General features: G+C 31.8%; 1 protein-coding gene across 3 annotated transcripts in view; it reads right to left on the bottom strand.

Annotated features, from left to right (window-relative positions):
* Positions 1-370: 370 nt before the first annotated feature.
* LOC129958336 (lysosome membrane protein 2-like) overlaps positions 371-19805 on the bottom strand; it is a 103834-nt gene continuing 84399 nt past the window's right edge. For 2 of the 3 annotated variants that reach the window (XM_056070750.1, XM_056070752.1), the window contains exons 2-14: positions 16024-16181; positions 14221-14362; positions 12747-12980; positions 12569-12660; positions 10781-10830; positions 10630-10699; positions 9574-9752; positions 7346-7464; positions 6222-6295; positions 3912-3963; positions 3340-3507; positions 2606-2700; positions 371-1234 (exon numbers count right to left, since the gene is read on the bottom strand). In XM_056070750.1, the coding sequence (XP_055926725.1) occupies positions 1225-1234; positions 2606-2700; positions 3340-3507; positions 3912-3963; positions 6222-6295; positions 7346-7464; positions 9574-9752; positions 10630-10699; positions 10781-10830; positions 12569-12660; positions 12747-12980; positions 14221-14362; positions 16024-16181 (1443 nt within the window). In that variant the 3' untranslated portion in view covers positions 371-1224. The remainder of the gene's footprint in view (positions 1235-2605; positions 2701-3339; positions 3508-3911; positions 3964-6221; positions 6296-7345; positions 7465-9573; positions 9753-10629; positions 10700-10780; positions 10831-12568; positions 12661-12746; positions 12981-14220; positions 14363-16023; positions 16182-19805) is intronic. The other variant, XM_056070751.1, reaches the window with a different exon arrangement.

Raw genomic sequence — 19805 nt, 5'->3', positions numbered from 1 at the left:
GAACCGAGATCTGGAAATCCTCCAAGGAAATTCCATGCCCTATCAGAAAATCTATACAAACGATAGTGGTTGAAGTGATTAAGTCAATTTGCTTTTCATCTTAATTATACAACGAGTCCTTAGCTGCACTTTGAACACTATTGCTATTTTCTGTCTGCTTGTGCAGCGAGTTTCTGCAAATGCTGTCCCTTCTGTGTGCCTCCGACTATGTTTTTCTAACCTGTGTTTTGTGTTATGTCATAGAATTAAACATTTTCTATTATCCATTATCTTGGATTTCTTTTATTTTGTACCCACCCAAATATTTTTAAAAAGCAAAAATCATTTATTTGAATTAGAGAAGCATGCATTGATAAAACAGACACTTGGATACTAAAAATCTAAATTTATTTGCAAAATCTTTACTAAACAGTTTACAAAATCAAAACGGTTATTTATGTAGAAAAGTATGCATAGAAAACAAAAATAAAAGTAGTCATGTGTATAAAAATTATTTACACTGTGTTCATTGGCACCATATATTTATTGTTAAAAGGTCACTTTCAGACAAACACCATAGAGCCTGCTCTATGCCCAAGTAAACGTCAAGAACGACGCTACAGTATTTGTTGAAAAGAAGCTCAACTTCGAGTACAAAAAACAAGTCTAAGGTACAAAGCCACAGTTTAAAATGTTAAAAATTTGCAATTTTAAAAATCTCAAACTTTTACAATCCACTGCCAAGAAAGAAGAATTTTAAACTATTGCACATATAAATAATGCTCAAATACTTAAAGTTAATTTACATTTCTTTCAAATTTTAGAAAATATACAAAAGAAATTCAAAACATTTCTAATATCAAGTTTAAAACGAATTATTTCATGTCAGATACTAAACATCGAAAAGAACTAGCAACAAAGTTAGAACAAATCTGAACTAGGTAATACACAATGCATTCCAATGATAAAATGAATGCCACGAGAGATTAAATCAAATGTTTTAATTTGTCGAACTTTAGTCTATGCTTTGTTGTCGGTTCTTTGCAAGACTTTTCTTGGTGCCGTAGTATCTATTGGTCTTGATACGGATAAAAGGAGGGTGACAAATGGTCCGTGTCTTGATGATGAACGAAGATGACTAAGGGACACTTCACTTACGTACAGAATGAAGATGAATGCTTGGAGCAAAGCCATCTTTGCAATGATAATTTGGTATTCCGCCTTTTAAGAAAGTGGTTCTTTTGACTAGGCATTCCTGAAAATAATTAGAAAATCAATTAGCTAACAGTATTACATTAGTAGCACACATATATTGTACAATATTGTTTGATATTAAACAACATTAGATGATATAATATGTGCAACAGGATGTACTACATAGGTATCCGACATTAATATAAATTCAGTTTTGTATACACTGATATTTGTAGTTGTCTTAAAACATGGTGATGGTTGTTTTAATACCTCATCATAAAGCATCAAATACAAGAATCAGGGAATCATAAAGAAAACGGATAGCATGACCTGTTTGTCAAAACAGATTTCAAGTACCCAGATTGCATCCAAGTTCCCCAGTGACTGGGGGCCAACAGCTGCAAAAAAGGAAGCGGCAAAACAGAAAGTGATGACTATGGGCACATGATTACTTCGACATAATGTATCCCTAGAGGAAGAGGAGGGGGAGTGATGGTACCATTCCAAAGATATTGTTCTAGTCCAGAAAAATGAGTGCTGGCGAAGTTGGATAGCGAATAAACATAACAATCAATAACAGTAAGTCATGTTTATATGGATTAGTTTTTTGTCAACCGGCTCTAATTAAAAAGAAAAAATGCATCCAAGTTAGGAGTAGAACACAGCTCCATTATATAGTTTTAGAAGGCTTTTCTACAGGATTTAGAGAAAACGGCAATCAACTGCATTTTGCCTAGAGGAAAATCTGCAATCAGTTGGACCACAACGAGTAATTCACTGCTTAAAGGTATATAGATTTCCCAGTTTTTTTTATAGCGTTATTTAATAAAATAATCCTTCCTCCGATTGATATTCCTCATCTATACCATTCCTCAACTCAATAGGTTGCTGGAAGGCTTACGTAAATTAAGCAAATGTTACATGAAGACTTTCAAACTATTGAATACGAGATCAATTCGAGATTTGAAAGAATCGACATACTATATGGGTTTTAAACTGTCATCCAATTTCTTTTGTCTGAATAGGAATAAAAATTTTATTGTATTAAAGTATCTCAATACATTTTAAACTAATCGAGACAATCGGCGAATATCTTAATCAAGTCAAATTTCTAAACCTGTCTATACCTTGTCTTTATTAAACATGAATCCTGAATAATATTTCAATGATGTTCATGTTAGTAAAGAAAATCAGTTGAGGAAATATCAAGTTACATCGAAATTTAAGCTAGGCGAAAACATTGAACCAGAAACCTATAATGAACATATTTGAAGTTTAGTGTTTTTTTAATATACAAAGTGTATTGAAACCCCTCAAAAATTCTGCAGTGTTAAAATGACAATACCGCATTCCACATATTTTTATTTTAAAAATGTTTAATATGTCATTAACATTCTTCAGTTATCGAAAATGTGTTGTTAATCATACTTACACACTAAGACCTTTTTCACTTTTAATTATATCTTCAGGCTTCTGTGGAACAGCTTTGTATTTACTCTTGATAACAGCTTTCGCTGCCTTTTGTTCCTACAAAATAAAATAAAATTTAGGAAATTCCGTTTTGTTATCAAGATACAAGGTTTATAAAAGCGAAGATTCACTTTATTCGAATTTTCAATCTAAGTATTTAATCAAATGAACTTAAAATTGATATTAAATACAAATATTTGTTAGTATTAAATTTGATTGCATTAAGAGACAAAAAAAAACTTAATGTTATTAATATTCCTGTCGCAGTTAAAATTACTGGGTTACAAAATTGCATCGAAATTAACTATTGTTCAAGGTAGCATTTATAAACGGCAGTGATTCGAAACAAGAAAAATTTAGGGGGTTTCCAGAGTTTGTCTTTATACATAGGGCAACACGGTTGACTTTCGTAAAGATACTAGATTTTCTAATAACATGAAAGCAGGAAGATGAAAATATTACACGTAATTGGCAGTCAAACCAATAAATGCAGAAAGATTTCGGTCTTTTCATGTTTTTTACGATACATGATTTACCTGGATTTAGTTTTAAAATTGCAGAATTCAAAGAATCGGATTCTTAACGATTTGATTTGAATTAACTTCAAACAATTCTATCGAATTTTCGAATTAAATCTAATTATATCCAGAAAAAAGAATTTTAAAATTGGCTATTGTTAAGAAAAGTGAAACCTACCGTAAACATACGTACCTTCACGAGTATGTATACTGTAACGAAGCCAGCGATCACAATCCAAAGAATACCAAGAACAATGCAGGCTGTTAGCACGGATTTAGCTATCGTAATAGGAGTCCTCACTTTGGCAGTAAATAAAGTGGCCACTTCATCAGTAATTTCAGCCTCCTAAAATATGAAAATATAAGTAAAAATGGGTATCAGATGACAAATGAAATAAGGTTAAAGGTTTCATTCCTAATCTTATTTCATTTAAAATAAATTTTCTATACAACTGCAGTAAAATACATCAATACATCACAATAGAAACATTTTACACTAAGTGGAAACTCGACAAATGCTACCACAAAGGAAATTATTGAAAAAAGAAAAACATAACGAGCTGACACTTTAGCTGCTATTGATCATTGCCAGGAAGACGAATGGAAAAAAAAATTTAGTAATCTATTTAAAACAATTGCTACAATAGTTAAAATTCTTAAAAATAAAACTCATTTTATTTTCATAGTGAATAAAAATTTCGTTTGTGAAGCATTTAGAACGAACAGTTGAGCGAGATTTCGAATACATACCTCGGTGACCCATATAAGAGGAATCACAGTCAGCTTAACATTTTTCGTCTCCCTAGAAGAAATTTTCAAATACATTAATACTCATATTTTCAAGACGGTGATATTAAATGATAACATTAAAGAATGTAAATGGTAATGTAATTGTATGCAATAGTAATATGGTATATGCATCTAAAGTTTAAGAACCTACAGGTGGTTTTCAAAATAATGGAGCCCCCACAAAATACAAGCATGTTACATAATTGCGATTCGCCTGGGAATCAAATCATAAATGCTGAAGAGAGGAATATTGTACCATTCTTCATGAAGATATTACGAAAGTTCCGAGAGAAATGTCAGTGGAGAATATCGATTCCAGAATGAACATTCTAAAATAGACGATAATGTTTCGATTATATCGAGGTCGGGGGACTGTGTGATCCAAGTTAGATGTTTCACTTCATCCTCGTATTCATCAAACCACGACTGGACAAGTCCCGCTGCATGAAAGCGGCATTATCTTAGAAAATTCCATCTTCTGCAGGAAGCAAAGTCTGCTTCGTTGGACGGACCTGGTCAGCTGAAACTTCTCCCCATTGATACTTCCATTGACGGTTATGACTGGACCAGTAAAAAACTACGACACGGCTGCCCATACCATGATCTCCACAGTATGGAGGTCATGGTAGCCATCATCAAGCCTAACATCTGGAAGGAGGCAATCATGATCATAAATGTGTCTACATGCGTCTTCTAAACATGTACTCGAGCTGTTGCAAGATAAAGTGTGAAAGATGGCTTGTCTGACCGTAAACTATCTTCCACTTATCAATCGACTTGGTTTTATGATTATGGCCCCACTGAAGACGACGTTTGACATTAATATCCGTGATAAGTGGCTTGGGAATTTCTGCTCCTTCGTCAATGTTATGTTTATGAAGGTACTTGCTAAATGGAATTATAAACACTGGAGAATCCAGATGATTATGTTCTGCGTTCACTTTGAATGGCCATTGTTTTTTGTCGAGACATTGCAATCTGCTTCAATACCCGTCGGTCTGTTTCACTCAGCTTCTCCTTCCATCCACTATTTTGCTTTGTCGAGTTTGTCTTGTCGCGCTCTGTTTACGCTGTAACGATTTAAAGCACCATCTAAATGTTAAGAAATGCCTGAAAGTCGAGACGTGCCGGTCACAGTTGCTCCAGCTATTTGGACTCCTACAATTTGGCCTCATCGAAAGTCTGCGAGGTCTGACATTTAACGTTTTTGACAAAACTCCAAGACGTAGACAACATCACTAAAGCTGCCTCATACTACCATGATATACATTTATATTTAAAAAAAAAACTGGTAGCAAGGATTATATTTTAATATTTAAAAAGACATTCCATTTTTATTCACAGCTTTTCCCATTATTTTGTTAACAACGTGTATATTCAGACATTGTTTAATGCAGTTGAAAAGATATTGTCGGATAAAAAATATGCAAGATAGTAGCAGACAAACTGGAAAAGCATCTGCATTTGTAATTAAATTGATAGACATTTGATGCAACTTCAAATATTTTCAAAAATTATACAAATATTTAAATGTGCATGGTATTAAAAGAAAGTCATTGAACAAAGTGAATTTGTTGAGGGTCAGAAAATTAAGCCCAACAGGATAGTTAGGTTAATTTATAATGTTAATGACTTGACTGACTGAAAGATGGGCAGTATACATTAACGAAAATCAGATTAAGTCAACTAGATTATAAATTAACATTAACTTGAGAAATGTGTCCAATTAGGAGTATTAAAGGAAAAGCCCGTCCATTTGCTCATATCCATTGAAATGATTCGTTGCCACTTTGCTAGAGAAAAGAATAGCTAAGGAGAAGGCAACTTTACCAAATAATTGAGAAAAAAAAATAGCAATGTGTTATAGTTAATAATGCTTGAAGATAAACACTGAATGCTATAAGAATAGCAAAATGAAATTTTAGAAATCTTTTCTTTCGGGTCAAGCGTGTCAGAAAATTGATTTATGGACTTTCAGAGCAAATCAGTCTTGACGAAATATTTTATTCTAAGGATGATATTACAAAAGTGAAATCAACAAAATTGTTGTACATATTTGTGCCAATTCACTTGTTTACTGACATGAGAAAAAAAAATCCAGAAAGTCCCATTAAGAACCGAAGTTTTTGAAATATGAAAGTTTCCCCAAATGTGCCGTGTTAGTTTAGTGTTATTTAATGTTTAGCCTTGAAACAGCTTAGATACTCATCTATTAACTTAGTTAACTTAGATGCATATAGCTAAGCACCAGTAAAATTTAAGTTTACTTACTCCATTTCGTCGAATTTATCCAATATGAAATTCATTTGCAACTTCCTAGATGCTCGAAGAACCAAACCTGTATTCTGTAAGAATAAAAATTGAAAAATCAATATCAAGATATTATCAAATACAAAATTTTTCAATCATTTCGTCTTTGGAAATCTGATGAAAGTCAAGTTTATAGCACCGTCATTAGTTTAAATCCTAATGCTAGACACTGTACTTCAAAATATGGCCTACATTTCAAATACAATTTATGACTTTATTGATAAGGGGCAGATTAATTCTAAACTTTCTGATGTTTGAAGCTCAAAATTTAAATAAAACGTATTTTAAAAATGTTGTATTTTGAATTTCAAGTGGTGTCTCATTTTTTAATATATAAGATTTGTTTTTGAAAAGAACGACTTTTTGAACGAGGGAGTTTATGCATTTTTCTATTATAAGAAATGAAAGTATTATCAGCAAACAAATCAACCGACTCTTAATGTATGCCCATTTTTAAGACAGTTGAAGATTCTTGGCAGATCTGAATAGGACTAATAATGCGAGATGGGTCAAATTTGAAAACATAATGAAATAATTAATGTCTGATAATGTACTTAAGTCATCTTATTTTCCGAAAATAGGTTGCCATAGTTTTCTATCGAAACCTTTATTTCAGATTTTCTTCAATTAAATACACTTATTGCGAATTCACTGCTATTATGTGAAAATATTTTTCATTTGAATTTGTGATAATGTATGATTTAACCTCAACAGAACCATAAATAATTACTTTGCTTTAGTGCTTCAAAAATAGTGTTTCTTGGTGTCATTACACCAAAACCGTTTTTTATTAAATTTGAATAGATTTCAGCATTTCTTTGTGGACATTTGATTTGCAGACGTTTATTAGAAATAACTGGTTTGAAATGTCGATGAATGGAGATATTATGAAGTCGGTTACGATATACAAGATTCCTCAATTTTAACAGTTGAATTATGTCTGCTACTGTTTCGCAGATTTGTTTGACACAGAAAGATGAAAATGAACTAGAATTAATATTCTATCTTGGTTGCGAAACATTTCAGGTGCTTTGTGACAGACTTATTTTAATTGCAGAAACTAAAATGAAATTAATTTCACTTACAGGCTCAATATCTACATATGTTTCGTGAAGTTCTCGGCTGGGAGTGAGACCAGTTACTCGTTCTTTTATGAACTCATGGGCTAGGAAGAAATGAGGTCCAGTAACTGCGAGCTTCATACCTGAAACAGATTTCATGGTTATGAAAAATAGTAATGTAGATAGTAATAAATGGGATAATATCTAAAGCTAATTGTACTCTGAATATTAGTTCATGAAGGGAAATAAAAATTTCCCAAATGAAATATTAACATTCATTTCTCTATGAAAAGTCACATTTATTGTCTAGATAACTTTATTTTTTTGCAATTGTTTATTGTATTCGTAAGAACATGATAATCATTACTAAGATACCTATAGATGCTTCCATTGCTTTAGTTAAAGAAATTCAAAATGTAACTGACAACAAGGCTTGCTTTGGCAAACTGATGAGCTCTGACTTGGTTGGATGTTATCAAGATAAAATGAAACTAAGTACTTGATACACTAAGTATGAATTTCTTAACTATTTATCTGAATATATAGTTGAGGATTTGTAGGTAATTGAAAATCTAATAATTGACAGTTTTTTAAAAAAGATTTTCATGTATGGGTTACTCATGCATTTAAAAAGATTTTTAATGCATTTAACTGAACACAGGTTGATCAATAATATGAGATTTACAGATATGTGCCTTATGATCTAGTTTACAACAATCTGGTAATGCCAATGTAAAATGTAGTTTGTTTCTATGTCGCTGGCTTAGCTTGACCCAGTATCATTTCCGAGTAAGAATAACTGGACACCACTTAATAGATAGGTGCATCATTGTTTTTCATAAAGACAATTCCCCGCTTAAATTATAAGAACTAGCGAAATATTAAAGATATTATAAGAATTAGCGAAATTTATTACTTCAAGCCAATAGTTTTTAACCAACAGCTTTTGCGTTGATATGTCTGTAGACAGTAACGCATAAAACTTCATATGGACAATGAACTAGTTAGTGTTCTTAAAAAATGGTATACCTCAGAGATCTACAACTGAAGATTCAAAATATTACGACAATCAAGTCGTTTGGATGATGTGGAGGGCACGTTATTAAGGGGGAATGATATTTAAATTCTACTGGAGAAAGTAAAGAATAATTCTTACACTTTTGCGAATGATGGGAAATGCTGTTGATCTAAGAGAAGGGGGCGATTATAATGGCCCGAAGACCCGGAACGTGCATTTCTAAAACTGCATGACTAGTACGTTGTTCACGACCTTCCTTTGTTAGTACTTGTGCAAAGTGAATAAATGACAGTGAAACCAGCAGTAGATGCCAAGGTGTTGGACATCCACACGTCAGCAAAGAAAAAGGACGTCGGTGACTACTTTCTCTTGGTAAAACAAAATCAGCCTCAAACTCAGCTGACAGCCCAATACGATACAGATTCAAGTGAAAATGTTTTGGAATACACAAATCAGCGGACACTGTTGGATACGGACTGCGTAGCAGACGTCCTACTAGTGTGCCTCTGTTGAACAAGCATCGTCAATTACGCCTGCAATTTACCTGGCAACGTCTAGATTGGATCATAGATAACTGGAACAGATTTGCCTGGTTGGATAAATCTTGATTTCTCATTCATAGTCGTATCCAGGTACGCCAATATCTAGGTGAGCAGTTGCTCCCCCTCATACAAAAGGTCATACACAGGCAGGTGGTGGCGGTATTGTGCTTTGGGGGATGTTCTCATAGGCGGCTTTAGGACCCATAGTTGTGATAGAGCAGACCATGAAAGCTGCAGACTTTATGAACCTAAAGGCAGGTCATTTGCACCTTTACAGGTCGTCTGTCTTCCCAAATGGAAAATCGAATTTTTCAACAGGACAACGCCCCAAGTCACAAAGTTCGAGTTGTGTTGGAGTGGTTTGAGGAGCATAATGAATTCCAGTTAATGTTCTGGCCATCTAACTCTCGTCGGATCTTAATTCGATAGAGCATGTTTAAGATTTCAAGGAAAGGCGGATCAGAGATCAAACATTCCAATGTCGGAATATTTCGACTTTGTATGGCCGCTGCTTCGACATTTGGTACAACCTGTCTTCATCTACCATGGATTTGTGGCATCCATTCCAAGGCGAGTTGCAGCTGTTTTGCTAGCCAGAGATGGTGGAATGCATTATTGAATAAGTGCGTCACAATGCTTTAGCTCTTTAATGTACTATTATTATATAATTTTCATTCTATGTTCAAACTTACCTTTACGACAAGGGGATACATCTAAGATACCACTGAGGTCACAGAACTTTTTATCTGTACAGTAACACATATTGTCAGGATTAACCGTAGGGCTGGCGAACAATCTATCTGGAGTAACGAATCTCAGTGCTGGTATTCCCTGTACTCGTACATCCGTCAAAAACTCCAGAGAAACTGATCTAGAAAAAAAAAGTCCTGTTTCAAAAAATTTGTAAATATTGGATATCAGCTAGGAAACAAAGTATGATCGCTTAAACGAAAAATAAAACTTCCGTTGTTCTATTTGAAACTCTTAAAAATCTGCAGCATCAACTTTTTGTATCGCGTTATATATTCAAACAAAATTCAAGCAAATGATCAATACAGCGGCTTTTAAAGCGTGAAATCCATATGTTATATGTAAAGCAAAAATTATTATCTTATTTAAATTTGGATAGTTGTCTGTTGGATAGCAATTTATTGTTGATTGGGTGACATTAAGTCTAACGCTGAGTTTGATAACTTCTACTAAATTGCCCTGCTTGAAGTTAACAGTTAATACAGTTAAAAATTACAGGTATTAGATCCCGAGAGGCTTGGGAAGCGCGTGCTATTATCGCGGATTTGGTTTGCTGCTTCAAGTGAATCTGACGACTTTGGTTTTCTGTGGGTAGATGGCGCCACAACAGATGTACGAAGGTTGAAGGATCACGTCCGGGTCACCAATATCGCGGACTTGCGATGATCGAGGATAGAATCTGGGGCCTTGTGGTTCGTAGCCCAATAACATAACCACAATACAAAAGCAATTGCCCGTGTAGCGTAGCTGTTCACTGGCTTATAAGCTTTCACCACACTATTCGCATCTTGGAATTTAGGCTTCCAAGTTTGCATTTATCCGAGTTAAAAAAATTTAAACACCCACATTTAATTTATTACATACATTCTACTGTTATACAATTTTAGAATTACAATTATTATTAAAAATTTTCAAAGTTTATAAATTGAATTTAATAGAACTACCAATAGAAAGTCGAAAAAAATAAATGTATACATACAATAAAAATGCTTACTTACCGACACAGCTCTGGTGTATACACATACAATATGTCTCGCTTCGAAACAGGAGGAGGAAATTGAGAACCATCTTTGAAAATAAATAAGTTATCAGAGAAACAATTAAAATCGTATAGCGACGAAAATCAAGATATGTTAGAAAAATACCTACCCGTTCCATTCATCATATTACAGTACTGGTTATTCCAGAATGGGATTCGCCTGTAAACGCAAGAATGTACCAGAATTATATTATTTGAATTAAATGTGTAAAAAGCTCGTAATTTTTTTTTTCATATTTGTTATTTTTTGGTAGTTAATATTAGGAAAACATTTAAAAATTCTATCATACCTATAATTAATTAGAAAATAAAAATTAAATTACTAAATTCCCTTTTCACAAGACTAAGTATTTTTTAAAAACATTTCGGAATTATTTAATAATTTACAGAGGTCATGTTGGATTCGATTTTCGTTCTTAAGATGGACCTAGCAATTGTACAGACATCCCGTTTTTAATCTAATAAGTCCATTTTGGAAATACGATGTCTTACTTAAAATCGAAAGAACAGTGATTAGTGGATTATGCACAGTTTTTGCATTATATTAGTTAGTGTCTTAGAATGGTTTCATGTCAGCTTATAACATTGAGAAATGATATGCGAATTACCGTATGACATAAGAACACGGCGATTAAAGAACTATTATACAGAGCAACTTTAAAAGTTTCCATTTTCAAAATGCTATATTTGTAGATGTAATAATTTTAAATATAGTGTGATATATAAAAATAACTAATCTCACTAAGATTTCTGTACTATCCACAAATGTTGTACATTAGTCCTCTGGTTCCTAAGACATTTTGTAGTGTTATCTTGTCAATGGTTATCATTGTTGCATTAATCGTTTCCTGGGCTCTGACGTTTTTGGTTGTGAGGATATATAAACAAGGTATGTGATGTGCAATTCATAGAAGAAGTCGCAAAGAGTTAAATCAAGCGACTTAGTGGGACAAAAAAACAAAACGAGGTCATTTCCACCAACAAGTCTAATCCTGCCATGCGAAACTTAATCGCTGAGGTATAGATGAACTTTAGCGTTTCAATAAGAGGCCAGGCGGCCTACTGGAAGACAAAATCCTTGAAATCAGCCAGTTGTGAAAATAACCATAAATACAAAACATCCATCCATTTAATTATTAATATCCAATCGGTCTTCTCCCTGAAGAAAAACTGCTTATACACCTTTTACGGAGAAATTGTGTAGACAATCACTTTTGGCTGATATCTTTCAACTATAACAATTGTTCTGAACTTTCAATTCCCAGAATCGCACATTATGGCAATTTACGTTCCAGAATAAATAGAATACATCGTCATGGTTGAACATAAACGTGGCGGGAAACACATCTTCCAATGCTTCCTAGCCAAATAATACAAAGTTGGCGAGTTTGTGGCTGTTTTTATAGATCACCCATACGTGCAATACTTTAAAATATATATATAGTTTTGAAAATAAATAAATCTTAAGGTAGCCTTGTATTGTAGGTACAATGCCAAACATGCGTATACACCGTAATACCATACGAATTGGAGGAGCAGATTGCATATTTAAGAATTATTAGATAGAATCCCCATACCAAGAAAAAATTATGATGTGTAGTTCTTTCTTTATCATACGGTCTTTTCACAACATCATTTCATGCTATTACCTGGTGTGGAGTATTTAAAGAAAGAATTTAACCATCTGTATGCTTTGTTTATAGTGATTGAATCACAAGTATACTTAGTATCACACCAAAATATTACACGATTTTCTTTGGAAAGAAATCTCAATTCATTAGTCAGAATTTTAGATGTTAAACACTTCAGAAGTTTTTAAGTAAACATTGAAAGGATTTTGCTCAGAAAATAGTTAAGATAGCAAGTATTACGCCGATGAAAAGCAAGTGTTAACTTACGACATGTTATTCCATTTGGCAATTTGAGAATACTTTTCAATGCCGTCTTCACCCGTAAAAACTTCGAACATACCATCACCAGAATTATTTTTCTGCAAAACACAAAAGCAAATATACGGTTATATAGATTACATAAAGGCAAAAATTCTTAAAAAGGCTTCATACAAATTTTACTTACTCCGTATAAGAATCCGAAGGTATTGTTTGGTAATATTTCAGGGACAGTGACGAAAGCACCTGCTAAATCGATAAGATCTTGAATCAGATTCACTTTGTATCCATCAAAAAGAAGTTCTCTAGCAGTTCTATACGAAAAGAGGCTTTCGTTGTAACTCTTCAGGATACCTTCTAACATTGGTACAAGAAGAGATCTTGACAAGTCAGGTAATTTCTTGACAAACATAAGGATACCCTGAAAATTAAATATTCCTCATTTAATACCAATATGCCATGATTTTAAAGATTTAACATAATTGTTAGGAAATATGAATTATTTTCAGTCCGAATAAACACCAGATGTCACCAACTTGGCCGCTTTATGCAAAAGTCTCAATTGTCCATAACGGTATGCCGAAAAGCTTGCCAAGCCACGCATTCATAGAGGTAGGGTAGCGCACAGTTTTAACTAGTTCGTGGGCGCGAATGCAATAGAATTCATTTTTATCATGTTGTTGCAATAGCATTCCTTTTTATCATGTAACTTTAATTGTATAACATTCAAAAGCCGCATCACACATTCAGTTTTATATAGCCTTCATCTTTTGGAATTATGCATTTTAAACTAATAGATAGCCGTTTCATTAAGTTTTATTTTTTGTACTGCTCGCAAATATGTTAATCTGATTAAAGCGGTCACTCTCAATAGAAGGTTATGAAGTTTTAAAAAGGATTTTGCAGATGAAACTAATGTATTTCACGCATCTTGAATTGAAATATTTTAAAAAGAAACAAGTTCTATTTTTAAAAATATAAGGAAATCCAAATAAAAGAACCAGAGAAAAAATTGTTTAAGAATTGCAAGCTCGATTAAAAAAAAAATTTGGATTTCTCAAAATATATTGATCTCAAATCTCAGCATTGTCGACAATCGTTTAAGTTGTATCGTGGGTTGTTGCTAATAGTTTGTTTTGAATTTAACTGTGAAACTGGACTTGAGAATTTTATCGGAATTTGTATTGAAAATATACGATTTGCTAGTGCGGAAATATGGCAAATTCATCATCATTTTTTAAAGCCGATGTAATCTCCAGGTATTGAAAGATTATATCGATTTCTTATTTCGATATTAACTGTAGATCATCAGAAGATGCCCGGTTGAGAAAACCAAACAAAAGTAACTGCAAGCGATGTTTAATGTGGCAACATCTGAAGTGTTTGAAATATTGATTTCTACTTATGTACTAAAAACAGTTCCAAGGCCTCACCTTACTTCCCCTCCTTTTCAAACATTTCAGGCCTTATGTCCCTTTAAGATTGATTTTTGAAAACGCATTTATATTTGAAGAATGAGATTAGAATGAATTAGAAGAATTACATTTGGTCTGCTCCGATGGAAAAAGCTCAAGTACGAGTAATCTTTTTACTGTTTTGGTTTGTTTTAACAAATATTAATACATAAAATGATTCTTGGGAAAGATAGACATTTTCATTACCTGAAGAGGAAGATTCAAACTGTACATCTTGTTTGACATGTCTGCAGATTTTTCTGGAACAAATTCATACCGTTTTATATCATCATAAATGACTGTTTTGTCTTCTTTATTAAATGACAGCACATTTTTACTTCGGTATTGCCTAAAGAAAATAAATCAGAATTATATCATTAAATGGGATAAATGCAAGTTAAGACTAATTTTTTTAGAAAGTAAAGTTGCAGTAATTTTATAATTTGAATCAACGTACAAGACTGAATGCATGCTTTGTGGGTAAATATAGTCTCCAAATCTTGAACAAGAATTAAATAGATTTTAATAAAAAGATCAACGTAATAAGCACTATTTGGGTTAAAACCAACAAATGTTCCATTCTAATTTTAGTGATAGCTTTTTTTAAAAAAAATTTAAGTCTCGCATTCGGTTTTCCAAATTCTTGAAAACCTGAAGTTCATAACATGACTATGATGATTATTAATAAGTAATGAAATCTTGTCATGAATTTAAAAAAAAACTGAACACACAAAAAATATATGGGGTTAAAACATAACTGCTGCTGAATGCTTGATTGATAAGAACCAAATACTTAAAAAGGAAAGATCCCATAAATCTACAACATAAAAGAGCTATGAACAATATTCCTCAAGAGAAATAAGGAGATTTTTACTGCTATTTTATGCGCATTTTATCATTTATACAAGGAGCTACACAATTGAAATTGAAGCTACACTTGAAGTTGGAGCTACATAATGAAATTATTGAGTTGATTTTAATCATTTCCATCTTGAAATATTTTAATGTTTATTAAAAGGACAAAGCATGTACTATTTCAAGTGCCACGATTTATAAAATCGCAGGTTCTCTCAAACTGCAAAAAAGATTTAAATTTGTATCTCATTCGATAAAATTTAAGTAGAGATTGATATGAATTTAGATCGCATCGTTAGATATTTCATTTTTCTAGGATTTGTTTCAAACTCTTATTTTCATTTTCTATAATGAAGTTTAAAAAATATTAGAAATGAGAAAAACTTACCAAAATTACAAAATTCAAAATATTGAGCTGAAGTAAAAAGTTAATTCATGAAATTATCGTAAGTTAAAAAAAAAAAACTATTTCATAGAATTCAATACAATGCATATATATAATTTAATTTTATATGATTAAGTTCCAAACTAAGCCATCATTTAGCAATTTGAACTTTATATTTTAAATATGTGTAAGCATTTTGCGTTAGAGATACATAACTGGAGAAGAAAATTCTTAACTGTTCATAAAAACGAGCTTTTTAGTTTCAGGAACAAAACAGACCTAAAAAACTATCTAGATCGACAAGACAATCAATTCAAACAATTTGTATTTGTTTGCTGGGAAATGAATGTCTCTCACTAAGTCTACATGAAATAAAGACTGTTTCGCATAGAATGCACTACTCCAATAATTAAATTGCTCAAAGATTTTTTTTTCTTTCAGTAATTTTACATCATGTTGATTTGTGGTTACGTCATGATTTTAGATATATTGACGTAGACGGAAAACGCCATTTGGTAAGTCGAAGGAAATGGTAGATATTGTCTATGGTAGATATACTTTTTGCCATTCGATCTCAAACGATTATGCCATTATTATAGGACACGAAAATACTTTTGAAATAAGTAATTCCCTAACCAATGTTTGCCAAAGAATTCAACATTGAAATCTTCTGCCTTACACTTTAATACAAAAATAAGTAGTAATCTTAAGAATTAAATGAAAAAAAAGTATTTTCAACAAAAATATACCATTGATATCTATATACTCACTTGAAAGTATATGGACCCACTTCTTCAACATTGGGCATCTGTCCATCCATCACCTCTTTAGGATTAGTTACATTAAATATGAACACTTTAAAGGTTACTGGGATGGGAGTTTTCTTCCATTTTTCGTAAGCTTCTTTTCCTTCTTCCAGGACCAGGTTCTAAAATAAAAGGATTCACATAAATACTTCTAAAGTCCACGCTCATCAACTCGCTGAATTTATTTCGAATAGAATCAAATAGCATAAGATAGCATTCAATTCTTTTATTTTTATATTTTTCGTTTATTCAAGAAAAAATCCCCCAATTCAGACGGCATAAAATAAATGCAAAAAGGATTATTTCCGTTTGCATTCATTTTTTCCTAGGCAATATTTAATATTTCTTGAACCTCATTGCGTCTAAGCACCTTTTTAATTAGAAAGATAGCTTAGTTTTAAATTTTGAGCCTAGAACTGCATTTCAAAATGAGAAGAGCAAAAATTTACTTTTTCTAAGAAAAAAAATGTTTCATCTAATCTGCATCAAATAAAATTTCGAAATATGAATGCTCAATAATTTGTTGATATTCAAAAATTATCTTAGACTTTTGAATAAATATTACAAGATGACGTAAAAAGCGACATTTTCTTGCGAAGCATTCTTAAAAATCACTCATCGATTAATTTAATTTTAAGGACATATCTTGAATTTCAAATTAACTTTTATATTAATGTTCCTCTGTTAAGAAATATCACTAGAAAACGTTATAAAATATAATATCCCTAAATTTATTTCACGTGTATGACAATGCCTGCTGAAATAGTAAAGTTTAGTTTGTTCCCAAATACATTTCAGAACGATGCACTGTTTTAAGTTTCTCATAACGATGAATTTTTACGATCAATATTGGGAGAAAATCCGCGAATATACGAAATATTTAAAGCAAAACCGCATTTTTCCCTATTAAGCAGTTGAAAAAACTGTTAACGTTCATGCTGCATTTAAAACACAGTTTAATGGCAGGATTGGCAGCTTTTTTTCGTAAAGAGCCATTTTAAAATCATCTACCGAATAAAAAGCTATGGTGTCGAAAATCAAACTTGAATTTTGATATAATTATTATATAATATATCAAAATTCAAAATTTGATATAATTATATAATTATAATTTTGATTATAATGATTATAATTTTTCGATGAAATTAATTTGTTTCGATTAAAAAGCACTGCAATCAAACAATATTTTGACATTGAGAATAAATACTTAAAAGTATTAAGATGAAAAAGTGCTTTTAATCATTCTTACATTATTTTTATTTTGTCAAACAATGGCAGAATTTTAGATATTTCATGATAAATATAATTTATAAGCAATAAATTTAAATACATAATAAATATTCTTTGTGATTTTTGCTCAACTTGTGGAAATTTTTTTTCAAAATTCGATTAATGTCATGCTTATCCTATTTTCAAAGTAGATGGCAGGTTCTCAATGTTCAGCTGACTCTTGTTTGATTTTTGATAAAAATTCATGTTCGAAAATATCCGTTTGTAAAAAATATGCCGATAAAATCTACAGAAGTCCAAATGCATAAGAATTTTATCAAACATATATTGCATATCAACTTAAAAAGAGCAGTTATTCATTAAAAAAGCTACAAGCGACTCTGGAGCCGGTGATTGCCGACTGCTGTCTTAAGACATACAAGAAAAGTATATTATTGCTGTTATTTTAACTCAAATCCTACATTAGAGAATATAATGGATTTAATAATAATATAATGGATTTCTGATAAAATTAGGTTTGGTTATTCCACATTTTAAGACAATACATTTAAAACCAAGGTATATAACAAATGAATTAAAATTCTGCTTCAGAAATTGTAAGCTTTAAATGCATTACTACTTTACAAATAACCGAGAATGAGGAAAAACGAGCATAAATAAACCTAATAGTTTTTAATCAATTACTAATAAAAATAGAACGTTTTTATCAAACTAAGTTTTGGGATAAGCTAGAAATTGAAAATTCCAAACAGCGTCGGAATATACAGTGCACCGATGATGTAACAGATATTATTTACAGGAAGAGGGGACAGAAACGCAGAATTAGTCTTTCAAAAAGCAATTATGATGTACGTAATTCAGTGATGAGTGATCCTCCGTTTTGGAAAACAAACCATTTTCTCAGTGTTTTTAAAATGGCCTTGAGTCACACGACTCGATGAAATTGTGTTCAACTTGGAGGAAGTGAAAAATTCTGAAGCCATTTTTAATCTCGTGCTCGTAGTTGCGTAGCACTAGTTTTAAGGAGATATGGTGCGCAGGATAAATTCTTTGTAGTTTAAAAACAAACAATTTGGCAAATGTCAAAAAATTGACGATAGCGATATTATTAATACAAACTTGGCGAGAAACATTTTCCATAATTAATTGTTTTATTAATCCTATTTATCGACGTCAAATCGTTTTTTTTTACTCGATAGGTACCATAAATTAGAAATTCCTAAATTTTTCTTATTGAAAGTCTTTTTGTAAACTAGCTAGAATATAAATAACACGAACCCGTAGCTATAACACGCACTTTCAAAATTGCTAGCATAGAGATACATTTGGGAAATGGTAAGCTTTCAGTAAACAATAGTTAGAAATCAAGTATATAAACCAATACACTTTTACAAAGGTTTTAGATTCTATTCAAGGCTTACTTCGGAATGATACGCGATACAAACTTAAAAAGATTTTCCATTCCCGAAGCGACATCAACCAAAACCGAGTCAACTCCAAACTCTTCGAGATATGGAAGAGAATTTAAACTAAAAAAATCTATCAAAAATATTTAGATCCAAATTTTAACAGTTCCTGTTCAAGATATGGCTGTGAAATAAAAACTAAATGTTAGGAAGGATACATTTTTGAATGTCACATTTAGGATTGAAGTTGCTTGGAATTGAAATGTCTCGGGAATCGCGAATCATTTAGAAAGTTAAAACCTATAGGTACTCGGATTTGTGATTGCAAGAGATTTCAGGGAGGTTTTAAATATTAAAATAAAATTAATGCATATTGAAAGATCAAAGACAGGATGTCTCTACATGTCGTTTGCGAACTTTAAAAATACATTAGGTTTAAAGAATAAGATATTTCTTCTGTAAAACATAGAAAAAAGGAACCTAAAAGAATGAAGTGCTTTGTATTATAGATGATAAATAGCAAAATAATTATGCAGCTGCAATTATGTGCCTCTAATTACATATATTTCCATGCGTTTGTTCTCAAATATACAAGTTGTACATAATGAAGTTTGAATTTAACAAGAGCATTAGCAAAAATAATTGGAGGTCATGAAATTTGAAGATTTGCATAATGAGAGAATAATCATATCCCGCGCTTTTTTATTATGCAATATTATGCATAAAATAAGAAGAGATTAGATAGAATATGTATATATGCAAGAAGTAGGTTCTTTGTTGCCGTTTCCTTGACGATCGTTTCATTAGTCAGACTTGAATCCTTTCTATTTTTGGCAGTTGAGTTACCTCAAATATGGTCTCTTCAAGCTTAAAGACAGAATAGTTCGCTGTATATGCAACGTTCTGCGGCATACACTATTTTCAAATCATTTTTAACTTTTCTGCATGAAGGCAGGCTAAAGTAGGCAGTAAGTATATCGAATGTTTTGTAAAAAAAAAATTTATCAAAATGTCATTTAACTTTCTTATTAGGTGTACCATGCCATCTAGAGGTGGTTTCTGAAATTAAAACTCTTGTATGCTTGATAAAATTCCCATAATCTCATTATT

Source organism: Argiope bruennichi, chromosome X1 (genome assembly GCF_947563725.1).
Source record: "Argiope bruennichi chromosome X1, qqArgBrue1.1, whole genome shotgun sequence".
Lineage (NCBI taxonomy): Eukaryota > Metazoa > Arthropoda > Arachnida > Araneae > Araneidae > Argiope > Argiope bruennichi.
Note: the sequence above shows the minus strand (reverse complement) of the source record. Positions and strands in the feature narration are given on the sequence as shown.